The sequence below is a fragment of the Magnolia sinica genome, chromosome 15 (genome assembly GCF_029962835.1).
Source record: "Magnolia sinica isolate HGM2019 chromosome 15, MsV1, whole genome shotgun sequence".
In the NCBI taxonomy this organism is placed as follows: Eukaryota; Viridiplantae; Streptophyta; class Magnoliopsida; order Magnoliales; family Magnoliaceae; genus Magnolia; species Magnolia sinica.
In genome coordinates, this window is record NC_080587.1 from 46288207 (window position 1) to 46309989 (window position 21783).

Below are 21783 nucleotides of genomic sequence, written 5' to 3' on the forward strand. Positions count from 1 at the left end.
GTGGGCCATACCAAAGAGAGATGCAAATCAAGGGACGACAATGTTTTCTTTTTCCATGGCCCACCAAGTTTTGGATCAAAGTATAAGTTAGGCCCTAGGGTTTCATGGGGTGCTGCATCACATGGACCGTTCAGATTTGGGATTCACATCACTTATGATGAGTTCTCAAAAAGTTCCCACGTGGTCTGTACGAACTAATGTGCAGCTGATCATTTGGATATACACGCATGCATACCATGAGGTCGACCTCACGGAACTTCCCACCAAATGCAGTATCCCATGAGGTAGAGGTGTCCCACCAAATGCACAGTATCCCATAAGCTAGAGGTGACCCACCAAATGCACAGTGTGAATGTCCAATGCACATCACGTGGAAAAGTTGTTGCGGGCCACAGTGGTTTCGGAACAGCTGGTAAATGTCTTCTTGCATTCATCCTGCTCTGTTTGAGCTTATGAATAGGTTGGATGGCTAATGGACAATATGGTGGGCCGTTTAGATATCACCAGCGATTGGTGTTACTGTCCCCACTGATTTATCCGGTGTGGTCCACTTCTGAATGGATCTGCTTCATTTTTGTGGTGACGACGTAAAATGATCTGTCAAAATCAATGGATGGCTTGGATATAACATATACATCTGGGCCCACATAACATGTCTGCACTCAACACGACCATGTTCTTGTGTGTGCCTTACGAGGCAATGCCCGTCCCCTATGAACCTGTGGGTGGTCTTGGGTCGAGGTTCCAACTTTCATCCAAAGAGTTAAATGGAAGAGCATGTGACATTCACAGAAATGCACTCGTAGATCATGAAATTTTAAATGGTACACCGTTATACTTCAGCCGCTAGTTGTACTCGCTGTCTCTTATGACATCCCAAACATTTCCGTTTTTCCAACAAAGTCAGATTGTACACAAGGACTGCCGGGCATATCCATACAGAACACCCTATACAATACAAAACAACCGTATTGGGGAATCCAAACACAACTATTACATGTTCAGATACATAGATACACAAACGTTCATAAATACCATTACAAGTCCAAAGTACAAGTAGTAACGAGTTCAGTGGCAGATACATAAACCACTTCAGTCTTTAGACCGAACAAAAAAAAAAGTGTTACAAGTTGACTACAGATACACAGGAGGTTATTCCACCCACAAGAATAACGGAATCTTTTATAAATACAAAATAGAAATAAAACAAATAAACAAAAACCACCGCATTTTTATTTTATTTTTTCGTCTTTTTTTTTTTTTGTTTTGTGGTCCTTCAAAATAAATCCAAGCACTATATGTCATAAACTGGTATAATAATCAGATGAATCATCCAACTTCAATCACTTGCAACCTTCTCTCCGGCTTTTCTGTACCTTGCATGATTAGTAAATGACTTGAACACATGAATAAGAATTTTTTACTAGTTTGATTGTCACTGTTAAGGGTTTGCAATAGCAGTGATTCAGATGGAAAAAAGGAATGCAAAAACTTCTAATGACAAGTAGTTTTGCAGAGAATTTGATGAAAGAGTGAATACTTGGCGCATTACAATTTCTTCCAATATGATTATCATACAAGGCAAATCCTATTTTGAATACCGATCAAACTATTGTGTTCCGGCAGCTACACTTTGTAAATCTGGTAGTGGTGGAAAGTGACAAGATTGGGCTAGGACAATTCCCACAAGTGACGCTACACAATTTCTAAACTAGGGTGTGGTGAAAAATGTGGTAGGCATTACCTAGAACCGATGTGCTACAATGACACCTGGTTGTGGTGGAAAGCAGAAGAGCAAGAAAGCAAGTTGCAAACTTTGTCAGGTAATAGCACAGTTAGCAAAACAGCGTACGGCCAGAAAAGGGTATGGGAAATGTTCATGTTTAATTCAGTCTCAATGGTTAAAAATACGGAAAAATAAAAGCACCAAAATTTTCGGAGAATGAAAAGTTCAGTTTGATACGGTTTGGATTCTTTTTTTTAAAAAAAAAGGAATGAAAAAAACGGCTACATATATGCATATATGCGACTTATATTTTATATATAAATAATGTTAAAACAGAAAACTTTAATTAAAATAATTAGAATTTCTATATGTATGAAAATTAATGCATATAGATAGTCAAATGTTCTTTGGCTCTCTCAAATCCTTCCTTTTCAAGTAATCCTCACACAAATCAGTCCCTCTCTACTAAAGACTTTCACTTTCTACTCAATTTTATCAATGGGTGGTGTCCACCAGTCTCTATATTTTGAAGTGCCTCCAAAAGTTTTTTGAATAAAATATGTTGTATTAAAATATATATATAATTTGTTTCAAAAAAAAAGAGCAGGTTTTTTTTTTTTTTTTTTTTGCCTTTCTTCTGAAATACGAGTTTAAAACATTTAATCAATTATATGCTTTTTCTTTTCCAAAAATATTGACTTTCAAATGGAGTTTTGCTAACAAAGGGTTAGAGGGAATGGATAGATGAAATAAAAATGAAGATCAATAAAGTGCACCTACAAGAGATAACTTGGAAAGGGGCAACAACAAAAGATGAGGATAAGAATAGAGTAAGAATGGAAGAGAGGGAATTGTACATAAAATGTTGAAGGATAGAATAGTAGATGTTAAGGAAATGAGCAACAGACTGTTAAGTGTGAAATATTGCATATTTCCCCCTTGTTATGTATTGGTTTTGTAAACATTAATGTGCTTAATCGATCTAATTACACATATTTTCTCTTGCGAGGTGATTATGAGAGCTAAGGAGAAATTGATGCTTAAAAACATAAATTTAATGCTCGATGATGTACCACAGTGAGGATTGGATCTATAGAGGTCAAGATTGAAGAATTCAAGACTCCAAGATCCAAAGAAACCAAGTGAAGAAGGAAGAAAATCAAAGCTGCAAATTGTTGAAAATCGGAAGCGTTGAACTCGACAATTCGATGCCATCAAAGTAAGTGTTTGATGACATCGAAGGTAATTCGATCCCATTGCAAAAATCAAAGAAAAATCGATTTTCTTGCTTTACATATTTAAGCACCCTTCGATCCCATCGATGGAGTGTTCAATGTCATCGAATGAGTGTTCGATCTCATCATAAAAATCATGAATTTCTGGTTTTGGTCGCTACACTTTGGAGCATTCTTCGATGCCATCGAAGTCAGGTATGATGCCATCGAAGGACGTGCGATGACATTAAAAGATTACATAGATTCAAAAGAGTTGATGTACAGTTTCCCAATTTGACTCGAACCCTTCAATGGGACTTCGATGCCATCAAAGTTACAATCGAAGCAGTCATCGAAGGTGATATCGAAGCTACGATAGCTGCGTAAAATTGAGGCGGCTTTAAAGTCGGTGCGAATCAAGTCTATTTAAATGGGTGTTTTAGGAGTTTCTATGTACGAATTAGGGTAAAAGGAGTAGAGCAAGGAGTCGTGGTGCTTCGAGTTTTTTTTTTTAAGAGTTCTAGTTCAATTATGTCTATGGTCGGTTAATTTCTTAGCTAGAGCTAAGAGGTGAAGCTTGTCGTTCAATCATGTCTATTTATGGAGGTGAAGCTTGTAATTCTAATTTTAATTAAAATAATTAGAATTTCTATATGTATGAAAATTAATGCATATAGATAGTCAAATGTTCTTTGGCTCTCTCAAATCCTTCCTTTTCAAGTAATCCTCACACAAATTAATCCCTCTCTACTAAAGATTTTCACCTTCTACTCAATTTTATCAATGGGTGGTGTCCACCATTCTCTATATTTTGAAGTGCCTCCAAAAGTTTTTTGAATAAAATATGTTGTATTAAAAAAAAAAAAAAATTGTTTTACCAAAAAGAGTAGGGTTTTTTTTTTTTTTTTTTGCCTCTTCTGAAATACGAGTTTTAATCATTTAATCAATTATATGCTCTCTTTTTTTTCCAAAAATATTGACTTTCAAATGGAATTTTGCTAATAGAGGGTCAGTGGGAGTGGATAGATGAAATAAAAAAGAAGATCAATATAGTGCACCTTCAGGAGACAACATGGAAAGGGGCAACAACTAAAGATGAGGGTAAGAATAGAGTAAGAATGGAAGAGAGGGAATTATAGATAAAATGTTGAAGGATAGAATAGTAGATGTTAAGGAAATAGGCAACAGACTGTTGAGTGTAAAATATTGCATATTTTCCCCTAGTTATGTATTGGTTTTGTAAACATAAATGTGCTTAATCGATCTAATTACACATGTTTTCTCTTACGAGGTGATTTTAAAAGCTAAGGAGAAAATGATGCTTAAAAACATAAATTTAATGCTCGAGGATGTACCAAAGTGAGGATTGGATCTATAGAGGTCAAGATTGAAGAATTCGAGACTCCAAGATCCAAAGAAACCAAGTGAAGAAGGAAGAAAATCAAAGCTGCAAATTGTTGAAAATCGGAAGTGTTGAACTCGACAGTTCAATGCCATCGAAGTGTTTGTTGACATCGAAGGTAATTCGATCCCATCGCAAAAATCAGAGAAAAATCGATTTTCTTGCTTTACATATTTAAGCACCCTTCGATCCCATCGAAGGAGTGTTCGATGTCATTGAATGAGTGTTCAATGCCATTGAAGCCAATTCGATCTCATCATAAAAATCATGAATTTCTAGTTTTGATCGCTGGACACTTTGGAGCATTCTTCAATGCCATCGAAGTCAGGTTTGATGCCATCGAAGGATGTACGATGACATTAAGAGATTACACAGATTCAAAAGACAGTTGATGTATAATTTCCCAATTTGACGTGAACTCTTCGATGGGACTTCGATGCCATCAAAGCTACCATCGAAATAGCCATCAAAGGTGATATCGAAGCTACGATAGCTGCATAAAATTGAGGCGGTTTTGAAGTCGGTGCGAATCAAGTATATTTAAAGGGTTGTTTTAACAGTTTCTATGTACGAATTAGGGTAGAAGGAGTAGAGCAAGGAGTCATGGTACTCCAAGTTTTTTTTTAAGAGTTCTAGTTCAATCACGTCTATGGTTAGCTAATTTCTTAGCTAGAGCTTAAGAGGTGAAGCTTGTAGTTCAATCATGTCGTAAGTGTGCGGATCCTTACTCTTGCTCCGGTGGTAGATGCTGAGGAGTTTCAACACCCGGTCAAGGGTTCGAGCATCCATAGGTGGTGAAATACGACTATGGCGTGAGTGTGTGGGGGTGTGCGTGGGTCTGTTAAAAAAATAAAAATAAAATAAAAATAAAAATAATGTCTATTTATGGAGGTGAAGCTTGTAATTCTAATTTTAATTAAAATAATTAGAATTTTTATATGTATGAAAATTAATGCATATAGATAGTCAATTGTTCTTTGGCTCTCTCAAATCCTTCCTTTTCAAGTAATCCTCACACAAATCAGTCCCTCTCCACTAAAGATTTTCACCTTCTACTCAATTTTATCAATGGGTGGTGTCCACCAATCTCTATATTTTGAAGTGCATCCAAAAGTTTTTTGAATAAAATATGTTGTATTAAAAAAATTAATTTGCTTTACCAAAAAGTGCAGGTTTTTTTTTTTTTTTTTGCCTATTTTTTGAAATACGAGTTTTAAACATTTAATCAACTGTATGCCCTTTTTTTTAACAAAAATATTGACTTTCAAATGGAGTTTTGCTAACAGAGGGTCAGAGGGAGTGGATAGATGAAATAAAAATGAAGATCAATATAGTGCACCTTCAGGAGACAACATGGAAAGGGGCAACAACAAAAGATGAGGATAAGAATAGAGTAAGAATGGAAGAGAGGGAATTGTATATAAAATGTTGAAGGATAGAATAGTAGATGTTAAGGAAATAGGTAGCAGACTGTTGAGTGTGAAATATTGCATATTTTCCCCTTGTTATGAATTGGTTTTGTAAACATGAATGTGCTTAATCGATCTAATTACACATGTTTTCTCTTGTGAGGTGATTTTGAGAGCGAAGGAAAAAATGATGCTTAAAAACATAGATTTAATGCTCAAGGATGTACCAAAGTGAGGATTGGATCTATGGAGGTCAAGATTGAAGAATTCAAGACTCCGAGATCCAAAGATACCAAGTGAAGAAGGAAGATAATCAAAGCTGCAAATTGTTGAAAATCATAAGTGTTGAACTAGACAGTTCAATGCCATCGAGGTAAGTATTCGATGACATCGAAGGTAATTCGATCCCATCGCAAAAATCAGAGAAAAATTGATTTTCTTGCTTTACATATTTAAGCACCCTTTGATCCCATCGAAGGAGTGTTCAATATCATCGAATGAGTGTTCGATGCCATCGAAGCCAATTCGATCTCATCATAAAAATCATGAATTTCTGGTTTTGATCGCTAGACACTTTGGAGCATTCTTCGATGCCATCGAAGTCAGGTTTGATGCCATCAAAGGACGTGCGATGACATTAAGAGATTACACATTCAAAAGACAATTGTTGTACAGTTTCCCAATTTGGCGCGAACTCTTCTATGGGACTTCGCTGCCATCGAAGCTACGATAGCTGCGTAAAATTGAGGCAGTTTTGAAGTCAGTGCGAATCAAGTCTATTTAAATGGGTGTTTTAGGAGTTTCTATGTACGAATTAGGGTAGAAAGAGTAGAGCAAGGAGTTGTGGTGCTTCAAGTTTTTTTTTAAGAGTTCTAGTTCAATCATGTCTATGGTTAGCTAATTTCTTAGCTAGAGCTAAGAGGTGAAGCTTGTCGTTCAATCATGTCTATTTATGGAGGTGAAGCTTGTAATTCTAATTTTAATTAAAATAATTAGAATTTCTATATGTATGAAAATTAATGCATATAGATAGTCAAATGTTCTTTGGCTCCCTCAAATCCTTCCTTTTCTAGTAATCCTCACACAAATCAGTCCCTCTCTACTAAAGATTTTCACCTTCTACTCAATTTTATCAATGGGTGGTGTCCACCATTCTCTATATTTTGAAGTGCCTCCAAAAGTTTTTTGAATAAAATATGTTGTATTAAAAAATTAATTAATTTGTTTTACCAAGAAGAGCAGGGTTTTTTTTTTTTTTTTTATGCCTCTCTTCTGAAATACAAGTTTTAAACATTTAATCAATTATACGCTCTCTTTTTTCCAAAACTATTGACTTTCAAATGGAATTTTGCTAACAAAGGGTCAGAGGGAGTGGATAGATGAAATAAAAATGAAGATCAATATAGTGCACCCTCAGGAGACAACTTGGAAAGGAGCAACAACCAAAGATGAGGATAAGAATAGAGTAAGAAAGGAAGAGAGGGAATTATAAATAAAATGTTGAAGGATAGAATAGTATATGTTAAGGAAATGGGCAACAGACTGTTGAGTGTGAAATATTGCATATTTCCCCCTTGTTATGCATTGGTTTTGTAAACATAAATGTGCTTAATTGATCTAATTACACATGTTTTCTCTTGCGATGTGATTTTGAAAGCTAAGGAGAAAATGATGCTTAAAAACATAAATTTAATGCTGAAGGATGTACCAAAGTGAGGATTGGATCTATAGAAGTCAAGATTGAAGAATTCAAGACTCCAAGATCCAACAAAACCAAGTGAAGAAGGAAGAAAATCAAAGCTGCAAATTGTTGAAAATCAGAAGTGTTAAACTCGACAGTTCGATAACATCAAAGTAAGTGTTCAATGACATCGAAGATAATTCGATCCCATCGCAAAAATCAGAGAAAAATTGATTTTCTTGCTTTACATATTTAGCACCCTTCGATCCCATCGAAGGAGTGTTCGATGTCATCAAATAAGTGTTAGATGCCATCGAAGCTAGTTCGATCTCATCGTAAAAATCATGAATTTCTAGTTTTGGTCATTGGACACTTTGGAGCATTCTTCGATGCCATCGAGAGGTTCGATGCCATCAAAGTCAGGTTTGAAGCCATCAAAGGACGTGTGATGACATCAAGAGATTACACAAATTCAAAAGATGGTTGTTGTATAGTTTCCCAATTTGACGTGAACTCTTCGACGGGACTTCGATGCCATCGAAGCTACCATCGAAGCCGCCATCAAAGGTGATATCGAAGCTACAATAGCTGCATAAAATTGAAGCGGTTTTGAAGTCGGTGTGAATCAAGTATATTTAAAGGGGTTTTTTAAGAGTTTCTATGTACGAGTTATGGTAGAAGGAGTAAAGCAAGGAGTCGTAGTGCTTCAAGTTTTTCTTTAAAAGTTCTAGTTCAATCATGTCTATGGTTGGCTAATTTCTTAGCTAGAGCTAGGAGGTGAAGCTTGTAGTTTGTTTTGATGTTTAATTTACTTCGGTTCAAGTTATTTGATCTATATGTTGAACAGTTCATGGATTTTGGTTTGAATGAAGCAGTATTTTCAGTTTACTTTGATCTACTGTCAACTCCAGCACTTTGGATGCTTAGGAAAGCTATTAATATTATCTTACATGTTTTGCAATTATGTGATCTGTAAAATCCATTGATCTATCATTGACTGCGGGCATAGTAGATATTTTGAATTCCATGCGATCATTACATTGATGCTTTATGAGAGAACCAATCTAATGAATGTTTAGAATATGTTCTGGAATATGAATGATGTTTCAACCACTCTATCATCCGACTGGATAGATTAGGACTTCGATTCCAATTGAGTTAAATTGATTGAATCAAGTAGAATAGCATTAAGATGACTATAAGTGAATCCTTAGCGCTCTAGTACTTTATTCTTGATAGTTTCACTTCAAAATTACTCTCTACAACAAATTCAGTGTTTAGATTAGTTTCTGATTCTGGTTCTAACATATTCCAGAATTTGCACAAATAGCAAGTCCCTGTGGTACGACCTAGGCCTCATCGAGATTATTACTACATCGCAACCCTACACTTGGGGTGACAAGCGAACAAGTTTTTGGTGTCGTTGCCGGGGACTTCGGTTGCATTTTCTAAATTATATTAGTACTAAAATTAGGTTAGGATTCAGTCTAACTTTTTATGTGTTTTCTAGATTAGTTTTCTCTGAATTATTAGATACTAACGTTGTTTGTTTTTGTTTTGTAGCACTTAACATAGAATCTTCGATCCAGTAATATCCTACCAACTCTTCTCTTTTCAGATTTCTTATTTTTCTATAGTTTCCTTTTTCTGAGTTACGGTTTAGTTTAGACTTGGGGAATTAGAGTGTTACATGCCCAAGTGGGTTCGTGACAACACTCTACATCTCTTAAGTGAAGGAGGATTGGTCGAAGGTTTGCCTATCCATCACCGGATTAGACACGCCTTGAGATCATCCAAGTTAGCAGACAACATGGCTGCAAATCAACCGCACTATCCCGTTGAGGAACGACAAGATGAGAACGAAGTACATAACGTTCCTCCACCTAGAACATTGTGTGATTAATTACAACTAGCGAAGGCGAGTACACCTTCCTGCATGGTGTTTCCACACAATGCAGGAAACGTGGACTTTAAGCCAGGAGTGATCCAACTACTCCCGAAGTTTCATGGACCCGATTCTGAAAGTCCATATCTACATCTTAAAGAGTTTGATGAGATAATAGCAACTCTACACTTCCAAAATGTGTTTGATGATACCTTAAGACTGAAATTATTTCCTTTCTTTTTGAAGGAGAAGGCCAAGTCTTGGCTTCACGCTTTAAGACCAAGATCGATAGGGACATAGGCTGAGATGACCCGGGAGTTCCTTAAAAAGTTCTTCCCAATTCACAAGACCAATACCCTGAGGGCAATCATGAATTATGCTAAAAAAGAGGAAGAGACCTTCCAATGTTGGGGACGATTCAAGGATCTTCTGAACTCTTGGCCACATCATGGGTATGAAATTTGGCGAGTCATAAGCTTTTTCTATGATGGACCGACTTCGCCCATGCGTCAATTCGTAGAGAAAATTGCAATTGGGAGTTCATGAATAAGGAAGCCGATGACGCATGGGATTATTTTGATATGCTTGCTGAAAACGCGCAATCATGGGATACCTCCTTAAAAGCCACAACTTCTAGGCCAACTCAGTCTAGAGAGAATGGAGGGATTTACGACTTAAGGGACGAGGATGATATGAGTGCCAAAGTGGCTAATCTCACAAGAAAGATTAAGGCCATGGAACTGAATAAAGTAGAGACAGTCAAACCTGACGAGACCGTTGAGGCTGTTTATGGTATTTGTGCTAGTAACATACACTTGACACAGGAATGTCCTACAATTCCTGCGTTCCAAGAGTTGTTACATGAGCAATCTAATGCCATGAACAATTATCAAAGGCCATTCAGCGGCCCCATCTCAAACATGTATAATTCTAGTTGACGGAACCACCCAAACCTCAGTTAGAGGAACGGCCAAACAGCTAATCCTCAAGGGGTTCTTCCTTGCCCCAAGAGGATCTGTTTCAAAAACATATGCAAAATCAAGAGCTATTCAATCAAAATACATTCCAAGCATTCCAGGACCTTACCAAGTTCATTCAAAGATTGGAGTCACACATAGTTAGGGAGAATGGGGTTTTTCCAGCTCAACCTCTACCTAACCCAAAACCACAATGTGAGATAAGTGACTCGAGCTCTTCGAATCAGCATATAGAACAAGTTAAATTAATCACTCTTAGAAGTGGAAAGACAATTGATAAAAACATCCTGACAAGGGCTAAGAAGCCTAAGGACTCGGAAGAATCTAAGAGGAATGATGGACTTAGTGATGCTTCACATGAGAAAGAAACGGAAACACAATACAAGTCAGTTGCTCCGTTCCCTCAACAGTTGATTTCACCAAAACCCATGTTTAACACTCAGGATATCTTGGAGGTGCTTAACAGATGAAAATCAATATTCCTCTTTTGGATACCATTAAACAAATACCCTCATATGCTAAGTTTCTGAAAGATCTCTGCATGGCTAAGAGGCGGCAAAACATTCAAAAGAAATTTTTTTGACTGAGAAAGTGAGTGACATCCTCAAGCAAGATGTGCCACAAAAATACAAAGATCCCAGTAACCCAACCATCTCTTATGTGATTGGTGACCACCGGATTGAGCACACACTACTTGACTTGGGAGCAAGTGTAAATTTGATTCCTTATTCGGTTTACGAACAGCTCAACCTTGGTGAATTAAAACCCATCAGGACCACACTTCAACTTGTTGATCGTTCGGTTCGTATACCGAGAGGAATGATTGAGGACGTGCTAGTCCAAGTCGATAAATTCTACTATCCAGTAAATTTTATTGTTTTAGACACTCAGCTTGTCATTGACGTGAACACTCAAATTCCCGTCATCCCATGCCGACCATTCCTAACTACATCAAATGCAATTATCAATTGCATGAATGGGATTATGAAATTAACTTTCAGGAACATGACATTAAAGCTTAATATCTTTAACATGTGCAAACAACCCAAGGATTTTAATGATGCCCATGATGTAAACATGATCGATTCATTCGTGGAAGATAGAATACCTTTGACTCTATACTAAGACACACTAGAGACGTGCTTGGCCCACTCCCCTTAGTTAGATGATGACATGATTAGGGAGATCGATGCCTTGCTTGATGTTGTGCTGGTACTTGAAACTAACCGGTGGAGGTCGGAATTCGAAAAATTGCCCAAAACCAACATTACGCCTCTATTGTCTAGTCTCAAGACACCGAAGCTTGACCTAAAACCATTACCTGTTGATCTTAAATACGTTTACTTCGATCAAGATGAAACATATCCGGTGGTGATTTCTTCCCACCTGGATGAGGAATAAGAGAGTATACTTATTTCTACTCTCAAGGAACGTAAAGGAGCCCTTGAATGGACAATCGCAGACCTCAGGGGAATTGATCCATTGATTTATACTCATCGCATTCACCTCGAGGACAATGTGAAAACTTCTAGACAACCACAACGTCGGTTAAATCCAAATATGAAAGAAATGGTTAAAGCCGAGGTGTTAAAGCTAATGGATGTGAGTATTATATACCCTATATCCGATAGCTAATGAGTGAGTCCACCCTCAGCCCTATAGAGTGTCATGGGTGGATACATCTTCCATACCTGTTACCCAGTGATGTCTCGTGCCCATTAATTTTGGATCCTATTCAGATTCGTTATGGTGCGACGTCTTACCTATGGACGTTGGACACATCATTTTGGGACGACCTTGGCTATTTGACCACAATGTGACGATATAAGGCTGCTCAAATGTATGTTCATTTATGCATCAAGGAAAAAATTTATCTCTAATTCCTCTCCCACCAAAAAGCAATGCGGAGAAGAAAACTGAGGGGAAGCCGGGTAACCTAAGGGATGCGAGGAAATCCCAAACTAAGTCTCTTCATGTAATCAACGTCAAGGAGTTTGAGAGAGACTACGCTGGATTTGATGGTGTACGCCTTAGTGGTAAGAGAAATTACACCCAAGGTTAGTGTAGAGGGACCCCCTGAGGTGAAGCCAATTATGGATGAGTTTCACGATGTATTTCCAAAGGACTTACCAGATGAACTTCCCCCCATGAGGGACATCCAGCATACCATTGATCTTGTCTCTAGGTTGACTTTATCAAACCTTCCTCATTATCGAATGAATCCTATAGAGCATGCGGGGTTGAAGAGGCAAGTAGATGAGCTCCTCAGAAAGGGTTTCATTCAAGAGAGCACGAGTCCATGTGCCGTGTCAGCGCTTTTCACGCCCAAGAAAGATGGCACGTGACGCATATGTGTGGACAGTCAAGCCATCAATAAAATCATGGCCAAGTATCGGTTTCCCATACCGTGTCTTGATGATATGTTAGACATGATGGCGGGTGCCACGATCTTTTCAAAGATTGACCTCAAGAGCGGGTATCACCAAATACGTATACACCCAAGAGATGAGTAGAAGGCAACCTTCAAGATGAAGGATGGGCTATACGAGTGGTTAGTCATGTCCTTTGGCTTGACTAACGCCCCAAGCACATTTATGAGAGTGATGACCCATGTGTTGAGACCCTTTATGGGTAAGTTTCTTGTGGTGTATTTTAATGACATTCTTATCTATAGCACATCAAAGGAACAACACCTCCACCATCCAAGGCAAGTTTGCGGGGTCCTCAGAACTGAAAAGCTATACGCTAACCTTACGAAGTGTACATTTATATCAAAGAGCGTTATCTTCTTAGGGTTCATCGTATCATCTGAGGGCATGAGAGCGGACCCTAAGAAAGTTCGTGCCGTAATCGAATGGCTTGAACAACGCAATATTCATGAGTTGCGAAGCTTTCGTGGCTTGGCAACTTTTATAGGCGGTTCATAAAAGGATTTAGCTCCATTATAGCTCCCATCACAGATTGCATAAAAAAGGGGGTGTTTTGTAAATGCTATCTTATCTAGCTCCTAGGTTTGTCAAATTTTGTAGTGCCAAAATCTCTTGGAATTGGTATCTTGTTTAGTGTGTATTGTAAGATCAACTTCATGTCATCCTTGTCTACATTCAAGTATAAGATCAAGCCATTCAAGTACAAGATCAAGTCACTCAAGTACAAGATCAAGAAGTTCAAGTACAACATCAAGAAGTTCACTTTCAAGAACAAGAAGTTCAAGTACAAGATCAAGAGGTTCAAGAACAAGAAGTTCAAGTACTAGATCAAGTCTCCAAGCTTCAACTACTTCAAGAGAATGATATGTGATGAATCAATCTCACAAGTAAGGTTTGTTTGACCTTAGACTGACCTTAAGATAGGTCATACAATATCATTAGTCATTTGATAAATTTATAGGTCATTTTTCGACCAGTCCTAGTCATGGTTCGACTAGTCCACACACTGGCTCGACCAGTCCAAGGTTTGTTGTGAATTTTCGGAATTTTCTATTGGACGCTCGACCAGTCCTGGAAACTGCTTGACCAGTCGAGTGAACAGTGTTCGACCAGTCGAGCAGGCTCGACTCAAAGTCCAGCAACATTTCTGGGTCTCACTCGACCAGTCGAGTAGCAATCTTATCTTATCATGCCAGAAATTTTGAAATGTTGTTGGTCCTTCGACCAGTTGAGCTGACCACTAGGCCAATCGAGTGAACAGTATTTTTGCCTATAAATTGAGGACAATTTACAGAGTTTTTCAATTCATTCAAAGCTATTCAAGTCAACTCTGAGAAACTTGTCCCCACATTCTAGAAGCTAATTGGTTAGTATTTAAGATTCTTTTAGTAGCTTTTTTGCATTTGATTTTGTGATCTCCATTCAATTTTATTTCTTTTGAAAATGGAATATTGATTTTACCCTTTGTGAGATCAAAATCAAATCAAGCTAGCCCAGGTTGATTTAATCTAAAAATCATTTAAACCTAAGGACCCTTTCATATGTGAGATTGAACATTGAACAACTACATTGAATTGGTTCTACCAGGCTTCATCAAAAGGAGAATCTTCAGATAAGTACATTTCAATTTTCTGTATTTGGTTTGTAAGATTGCCAGAAAATCTTTCATTTTTGGTTTTGACTCGGATAGCCAAAAAATCTCAGTTAGTGGGGTTTTTAATTGTGGTAGCCGTTTGAAAAAACAATTGTGAAGGTTTTAGGTGAACCTTGGAAAACCTATTTCATAGTGAAAGCCGATATCCCGTGGGTAAGGATATTGGGAGTGGAGTAGTTGTGTGGCTGCTTTCTAACAGTTGGTGTACACACAAGCGAACCACTATAATTGTTGTTGTGGTGAATGTTTATTTTTGTGCATTTGTGGTGAATGATTGTAATTTATTTTCTGCACATGTGGTGAATGTTGTAATAGCAGTAGATATTTATATCTGTTTTATTCTTTATTCCTCTGTATCAGTTTGGGATTTTGATACATAGACCGTTCTAGTAATCAAGTTGTCCTACCACAAGCCATTGGTTTTTTGTGTAAGGTTATCCTTAGAACAACATCTATATCAACCTCTCAATACTTATGCATTTGAGGTTGCTATTTATTTCTGCTATTTGGGATTGATTAGTGCTATCTTGTTTAAGTTCTTTCTTAATTCCGCATTTAATTTTTTATTTGGCATAGTCCTATTCTGATTTTTTGTGTAAGGTTGTCCTTAAAACAACATCTGTGTCAACCTCTCAATACTTGTGCATTTGAGGTTGCTATTTATTTCTACTATTTGGGATTGAATAGTGCTATCTTGTTTAAGTTTTTTCTTAATTCCGCATTTAATTTTTTATTTGGCATAGTCCTATTCCCCCCCCAAGGACTCTTAGGTTGGCCTTTTCATGTTTATATGGACTAAAGCTGCCTCTAAAGCTTTTAAGGAAATTGAGGCAAGATGAGCGAAGCCCTTGTCATGCGCCTTCCAGACTTTAGCAAAGTCTTTGAGGTTGCACGTGATGCATTTGGGGTAGGTATAGGTGGTGTGCTCATCAGGAAGGGTAACCCATTGCTTATTTTAACGAGAAGATTGAATGAGGCAAAGCAACAATATTCCACCTATGATAAAGAGTTTTATGCAGTCGTCCAATCCTTGCGTCATTGCCGGCTTTATTTATTACCGCAAGAATTTGTCTTGTTCTCTAACCACGAGGCTTTACGTTACCTCAGTTCCCAGAAGAAACTAAACCCTAGGCATGCTAAATGGGTTGAATTTCTTCAGAAATACTCTTTCGTTCTTAAACATAAGGCTGGGGTCGGGAACAAACCTGTTGATGCCCTTAGTCGTCATGTGGTGCTACTCCAAAGTATGAGAGTGGAAGTGACTAGGTTTGATCAACTGAGAGTAGAGTATCCTACATGCCCAGAATTTAGTGAGTTGTATGCGTCACTGCGAGACAGCCAGCTGACCGACGGTTGGCGGGTTTGTCATCATCGATGAGTTCCTATTTAAAGGTGACAAGACCATAGTTTGGGAACTTCATGCAGGAGAGGTAGCTGGTCATTTGGGGAGGGACAAGACCATTGCACTTGTGGAGGATAGATTTTATTGGCCAAGTCTCAAGTGAGATGTAGCTAAGATTGTTAGGCAGTGCAGGACTTGTCAACTGGCAAAGCATAGGAAGCAAAATACACGATTGTATACGCATTTGCCAATACCTCATGCTCCGTGGCAAGATATTAGTATGGATTTCGTGTTGGGCTTACCGAAAACTATCAAGAAACATGATTCCATATTCGTGGTTGTGGACAGTTTTTTCAAAATGGCTCATTTCATTCCGTGCTTGAAAATGTCAGATGCCTCCAATGTGGCTAAGCTTTTCTTTGGGAAGGTAGTGCGTTTACATGGTCTATCTAAGACCATAGTGTCTGATCATGATGTACGCTTTATGAGCTATTTTTGGAAGACACTATGGCACACGATGGGAACAAGGCTTCAATTTTTATCTTCCTATCACCCTCAAAGGTCAACCTGAAGTTGTCAATAGGAGTCTTGCTAATCTGCTTAGAAGTCTTGTGGGTGATCACATCTGAACTTGAGATACCGTTTTGCCTATAGCCGAGTTAGCATACAATAGTTCCATCAATAGGTCCATTGGCATGAGTCCATTTGAGGTTGTGCATGGCTACAAACCTAGGAAACCTGTAAATCTCATACCTATGTTTGTGTCACATAGGCCACACGAGTCCGCACATGAGTTTGCATATCACATACATGAGTTGCATAATGAAGTCAGGAAGCGAATTAATGTAAGTAATGAAAAATACAAAATGTTTGCTGATTCTCATCGCAAGTTTCATGAATTCCAAGTAGGAGATAATGCCATGGTTTGCATGAAGCCTGAACGGTTCCCAAATGCAGAAATTGGGTCCTAATGCGTATGTAGTATAACTACCACCTACCATGGGAATTAGTCCTACTTTTAATGTGGAAGATCTAGTACAATACAAGGGTCCTGCTACTTCACATTTTGATCCATCCACAGACCATGACCTAGTCCCAAATTCATGGCCTTTACCTAACCAATTATCCGAGCCATTACCACATTTACCTTCCTTGCATGCTCGAAGCAAACAGATAGAAGACATACTGGATACACAAGCAGTTTTCACTCGACATGGAGGATTTCAGAAATTCCTTGTCAAGCGGAAGCATAGGCCAATCTCCGACAGTACATGGATTACAGAGGACGAGCTACAGCATTTAGATCCAGACATTTTGGAGCGCTACAAGAGTTTTAGTCCACCAGAGGCGAACTCTTCTCAACCAAGAAGAGTTGATGAGGACATCACGTCACGTACACCCTTGTGTACATATCAGAGGAGGCAGGCCGCGCCAATTTCCCTGTGGCTAGGCGAGTACCCGTGATCGTGCTGAAGACCCATGTACATGTGCGAGCATCTGGAAGACCCCACACTGGGAAGATGCACATGGGCTACTTTATGGAGTCATCCAGACCGTTGGATCGGAGGGACGCGACGATTGGGCCATTGATCGTTGATCGTCTACATCAGTTTTAAACTTTATCATATTTTAAGATTTAGTTTTTTATTATTTTATATTTGGATATATTATGAGTGTTTTAGTTGATTTTATTTAGAATAAGGCTATCTTCGTTAAAATTCACAAGACGGTGATTTTTGTAATTTTTGAAACTTCTTGGAAATATAAAAAGATGGGCGCGTGTGACCTCTCTCCCATTGGATTTTATAATTAAAAGAGAGAGAGAGAGAGAGAGAGAGAGAGAAGCTTTTGCTTTCTTCTCCCATCTTCATGCAATTTGAAGATGCTTCCATGCGATTTGGAAGGAAGATTAGTGCGAAGCTAATCTTCATCAACGGAGGTGCGAGGTCTCCATCTATCCCCACATCATCTTCTCTTTTCTTCCCCATCCAGGTATTTTCTTCAGGTTCTTTATTCTCCCCATCACAGATCTTTGTCTTCTCCCAAACACAACCTTCTCATACTCATCCACAATCTAAACCCTAACCGAACTAAACCTATCCTCCCACGATACATTTGTGACCATACGGCCATATGGGTGAATCCCACCTACTCCTTTTGGTTTCCCACCATCATTATATCAAAACCCCTTTCTTGCATCCCTGAAACCCTAACCCTAAACCTAAAATTCCTAATGTTCCTACTTTCCCAAATTACCCAAACTCTAATTTTCACCATAGGTTGTATTAGGTTTCCTATTTTGAAATAGACTTATATCATATGCTAATTGGATGTCCCTACATCCATTAGATTCTAGTTACTTTTTATTTAATGATCTTGAGTTACGATGTTGGTAGCTTAGGCTAGGATTATGCACGGTTTTCTTTTGATTTTCATGATATTTGTGATAATTATAACGATGTTTGTGTTTTTTTGTTAAATATTTTAATTTGGCTATTTGATCTCACATGTTACTTAGTTCATGCATCGGTCCTTCATCACTTATGCATGAAAGCAGCATAAGTTACAATATAGTATGTGCAAACATGGCTTATACATAAAGCAGCATGATTTACAATATGATGTGTGCATGTGTGTGTGATGAGTTACTGCAGCAATCTGTATTCTTACCAGTTTGATCCTTGCTCAGGAGGAAAATTTCGACTGTAGAGAGGAAATTCGAAAAGGACGGCTGCTTTCAACCATGCAGGCAACTTCCCATACACAACTGGGGGCAAGGGAATGACGGGGCTGGAACACAACATCAATATCAGATAAACAAGATCCAGTTCCCAATTGTCAAGTCAAAACATCTGTGACAAAAAAGAATGGCATTAAAATGAGATTGACCTTGTTGTCTTTTTATACAGCTGATACTCTCGAACACTACCAAACTTTTTATCTGCTGATTCCTTTTTCCATGCATGCGTTGCAGCCACAAAACAAAAGGTTTCAGATAGCAGTAAATTTTGAAATGTAATAGAAGGCAAGGAGCAAGGCAAACCTCAAGCAATGGGATGCCGCTAACGAAAAGAAGCAAAAGAGTTAGGAAGATTGGTCCAAGAACTACAAGCCATTCAGCACCTTCTAGTACAGGTGTAGAAGCCACAAAGATTCCCCACCAGAGGAAGATCTATACACAGTGTAAATGAATATAACATTAATTTTTTTTTTATGTCAAAATCTCATACCAATCTATGTTAGAACCCCAAAATCATAATCCGCTTGATTGTGGTAAACAAATTCCAGTTGGAAAGAATCATGAAAGCAAGAATATGGAGCATAACCACTAAAAGCAAAACTGAACAGATAAAGAGGAATAGGAATTATAGGGTCCTGCTCATCAGCAAACATTTAGTTTGCTAACATGCATGACCATAAATGTGGGTCCCATGGTTTAGTAATCCAGGACATTGATATGATATGCACCAATGTGGATGGGGAATGCACCCGTAATCTTCCATAAAAGACGATCCAGCCCTTCGATTGGTGTGCTTAAAATAGAAGGCTAAGATAGAAAAATATGGCAACTGACCACATTCCACACAAAAAAAAAAAAAAAAGAAGCAAAAAATCTAAGGAATAGGATCTTCAAATCTGAGTGTATCTCTAGAGAGCCCACATCCACCATGGGGTTGATTATGTCAAGTTTATCAATGGTTTGGAGCAATTAATGGTTTTGCATAATCCAATTTTATATTTAAGAGGATCTCCATCAACATCAGCTCATGTTTCTCCACAAAAAAAAAAAAAAAAGGGAAAAGGAAAATTTACTTTCTAATGACACCTAAAATATGTCACTGTTGATCGTTGCCACTTTTGATCTCCCAATGTAGGGAGTGTCTCCCAGTCCATCTTAGACAAGGAATTAAGAGCTTCCATCCGAATCTTGGTAGGAGACAAATTAGACCAGAGTCGTCCGTGAACAGACCCCAACCCCACAAATATGTGGACATGTGATGAGGAAGGGGCATGTATGTGCCCCCCCCCCCCTCTCTCTCTCTCTCTCTCTAAAATAAGATATTTTGTATGAAGGAATCTAGGGTTTTAGGAGATATAATACTCCGCCACATGTTTTAGGGGAGATAATACTCCACCACCCTATAGACTTTGTGTGACCTACTGTAAAGGAAACTAGTTTACTCTGCCCAATTCATGCACCTCAACCACCCAAATCTCTCTATAATCCATGGTCACCATCCTCAGGCAATTCTCATGCCACCCCAAGGTATGGATCAAACAAATATATTAACCATTTGATGTCCATCAAGCATGATTAAAAACAAATCAACGGTTTTTTTAAAAAAAAAGTTGCGGTTAAAAAACCACGGTTAACCAATTGAAAACCTCAAAGGTGTCGCCCGGACTTTTAAACAATTGATGGATGGTCCAAACCTTTAAATCAACCACCTATTCATGTCTCAGGGGATTTTGACGGAGCTAGTGCAACCACAAGCCTATTCAAGTCTAGACATGATGAGTCTCCCAATCTTGATGCTTGTAACCGATCTTTGCCAATGCAAGTAACTAAAGGCCCCATATAAGGAATCATTCATGACACAATTTCACACTCACGTGATGTAGGGAAGAAGGCAAACCGACACCATGTCAGCCCCGATGGGCGAAGACTCGCTATCCTAACACAAGTCAGCCCTCTCACATGAGATGACCATCTAATCATATCATAGGTATACTTAAGAACCTGTATTGTTATGGCCAGATAAATGAGATACATGGACCACAACTCTCCCTTAGCTACCAAGCCATTGTATCCAATCTCGGGTGCCCAAGAGCATCAAAAGTTATACCTCTCAAACCCACACTACCATGTTTCATAAGAATCAATCAGGTCAAGAAATGCATAACATCATCAATCATTGATGCAGAACAATTAACCACTTGCTCTGAAAGCTCGAACTATTAGAATATGGCGAATTAATCCCTTTATCTCATAACCCAGGCCGTACATCTCATGGGTTAGGACCTTAGCCGAACCCGCCTCGTGGGCCCCAAATCACATGGATACCGCCTCACATGGGTCGCCCACCCTAAGTGTGTCCCCGCATCCCACGGGCTACCCCACTCGAGCCCGGTGTGAAATGCGAATTAATCAGCCCCGGTGAGGAGTCTCGAACACGAGACCTCCCTCGTGAGCCCTGCCCACCCCGAGTGTGCCCCTGCATCCCACAGGCGACCCTATTCGAGCCCGGTGTGGAAATGCCCCGGCATTAATCACGCCCGGTGAGGAGTCTCGAATACGAGACCTCCCACTCCGATACCAATTTGATGCAGGACAATTAACCACTTGCTCTAAAAGCTCGAACTGTTAGAGTATGGCGAATTAATCCCTTTATCTCATAGCCCATGCCCCACATCTCATGGGTTAGGACCTCAGCTGAACCCCCTCGTGGGCCCCAAATCACATGGGTACTGCCTCACACGGGCCGCCGACCCCAAGTGTGTCCCCGCATCCCACAAGCTACCCCACTCGAGCCCGGTGTGAAATGCGCATTAATCACCTCCGATGAGGAGTCTCGAACACGAGAACTCTCCCGTGGGCCCCAAATCACATGGGTCACCCACCCCGAGTGTGCCCCTGCATCCCACGGGCGACCCCACTCGAGCCCAATGTGAAAATGCCCCTGCATTAATCATGGTCTAATAGAATTGATTTTTTTGGCCACAACGCCAACATGGAATCCTTCGTATCAGTAAACTATACATTAGCAGATGCACTCAAGGTGTCCCGTATCGGTATCGGTTAGCGTAACGGTGACCTCCAAAACCGATACGGATACGGGGGCGTAACGACGATACAGGGGCGTAACGGCCCGTAACGGGGCAAAAAAAATTTGCCAAAAAAATATGAAAAAATATGGATTAAATCCGAAATATTCTAAACATTCCAAATATGCATTCATTTATAAATTGGAACATGTTTATGGTGGTGTAACGGTCCACTCTTTGGTGAGAAGTTGTATCGGACTGTCTGATGAATTTATGAACCAGATAACCTGAATTTGAC

At 38.9% G+C, this 21783-nt stretch overlaps 1 protein-coding gene across 3 annotated transcripts in view; it reads right to left on the reverse strand.

Moving 5' to 3' along the window:
• Window positions 1-1014: 1014 nt before the first annotated feature.
• Window positions 1015-21783, reverse strand: part of LOC131228190 (uncharacterized) — a 47462-nt gene continuing 26693 nt past the window's right edge. For 2 of the 3 annotated variants that reach the window (XM_058224054.1, XM_058224056.1), the window contains 4 exons: window positions 18763-18891; window positions 18609-18670; window positions 18390-18509; window positions 1015-1376 (listed from right to left, as the gene is read on the reverse strand). In XM_058224054.1, coding sequence (XP_058080037.1) covers window positions 1340-1376; window positions 18390-18509; window positions 18609-18670; window positions 18763-18891 — 348 coding nt within the window. In that variant the 3' untranslated portion in view covers window positions 1015-1339. The remainder of the gene's footprint in view (window positions 1377-18389; window positions 18510-18608; window positions 18671-18762; window positions 18892-21783) is intronic. The other variant, XM_058224055.1, reaches the window with a different exon arrangement.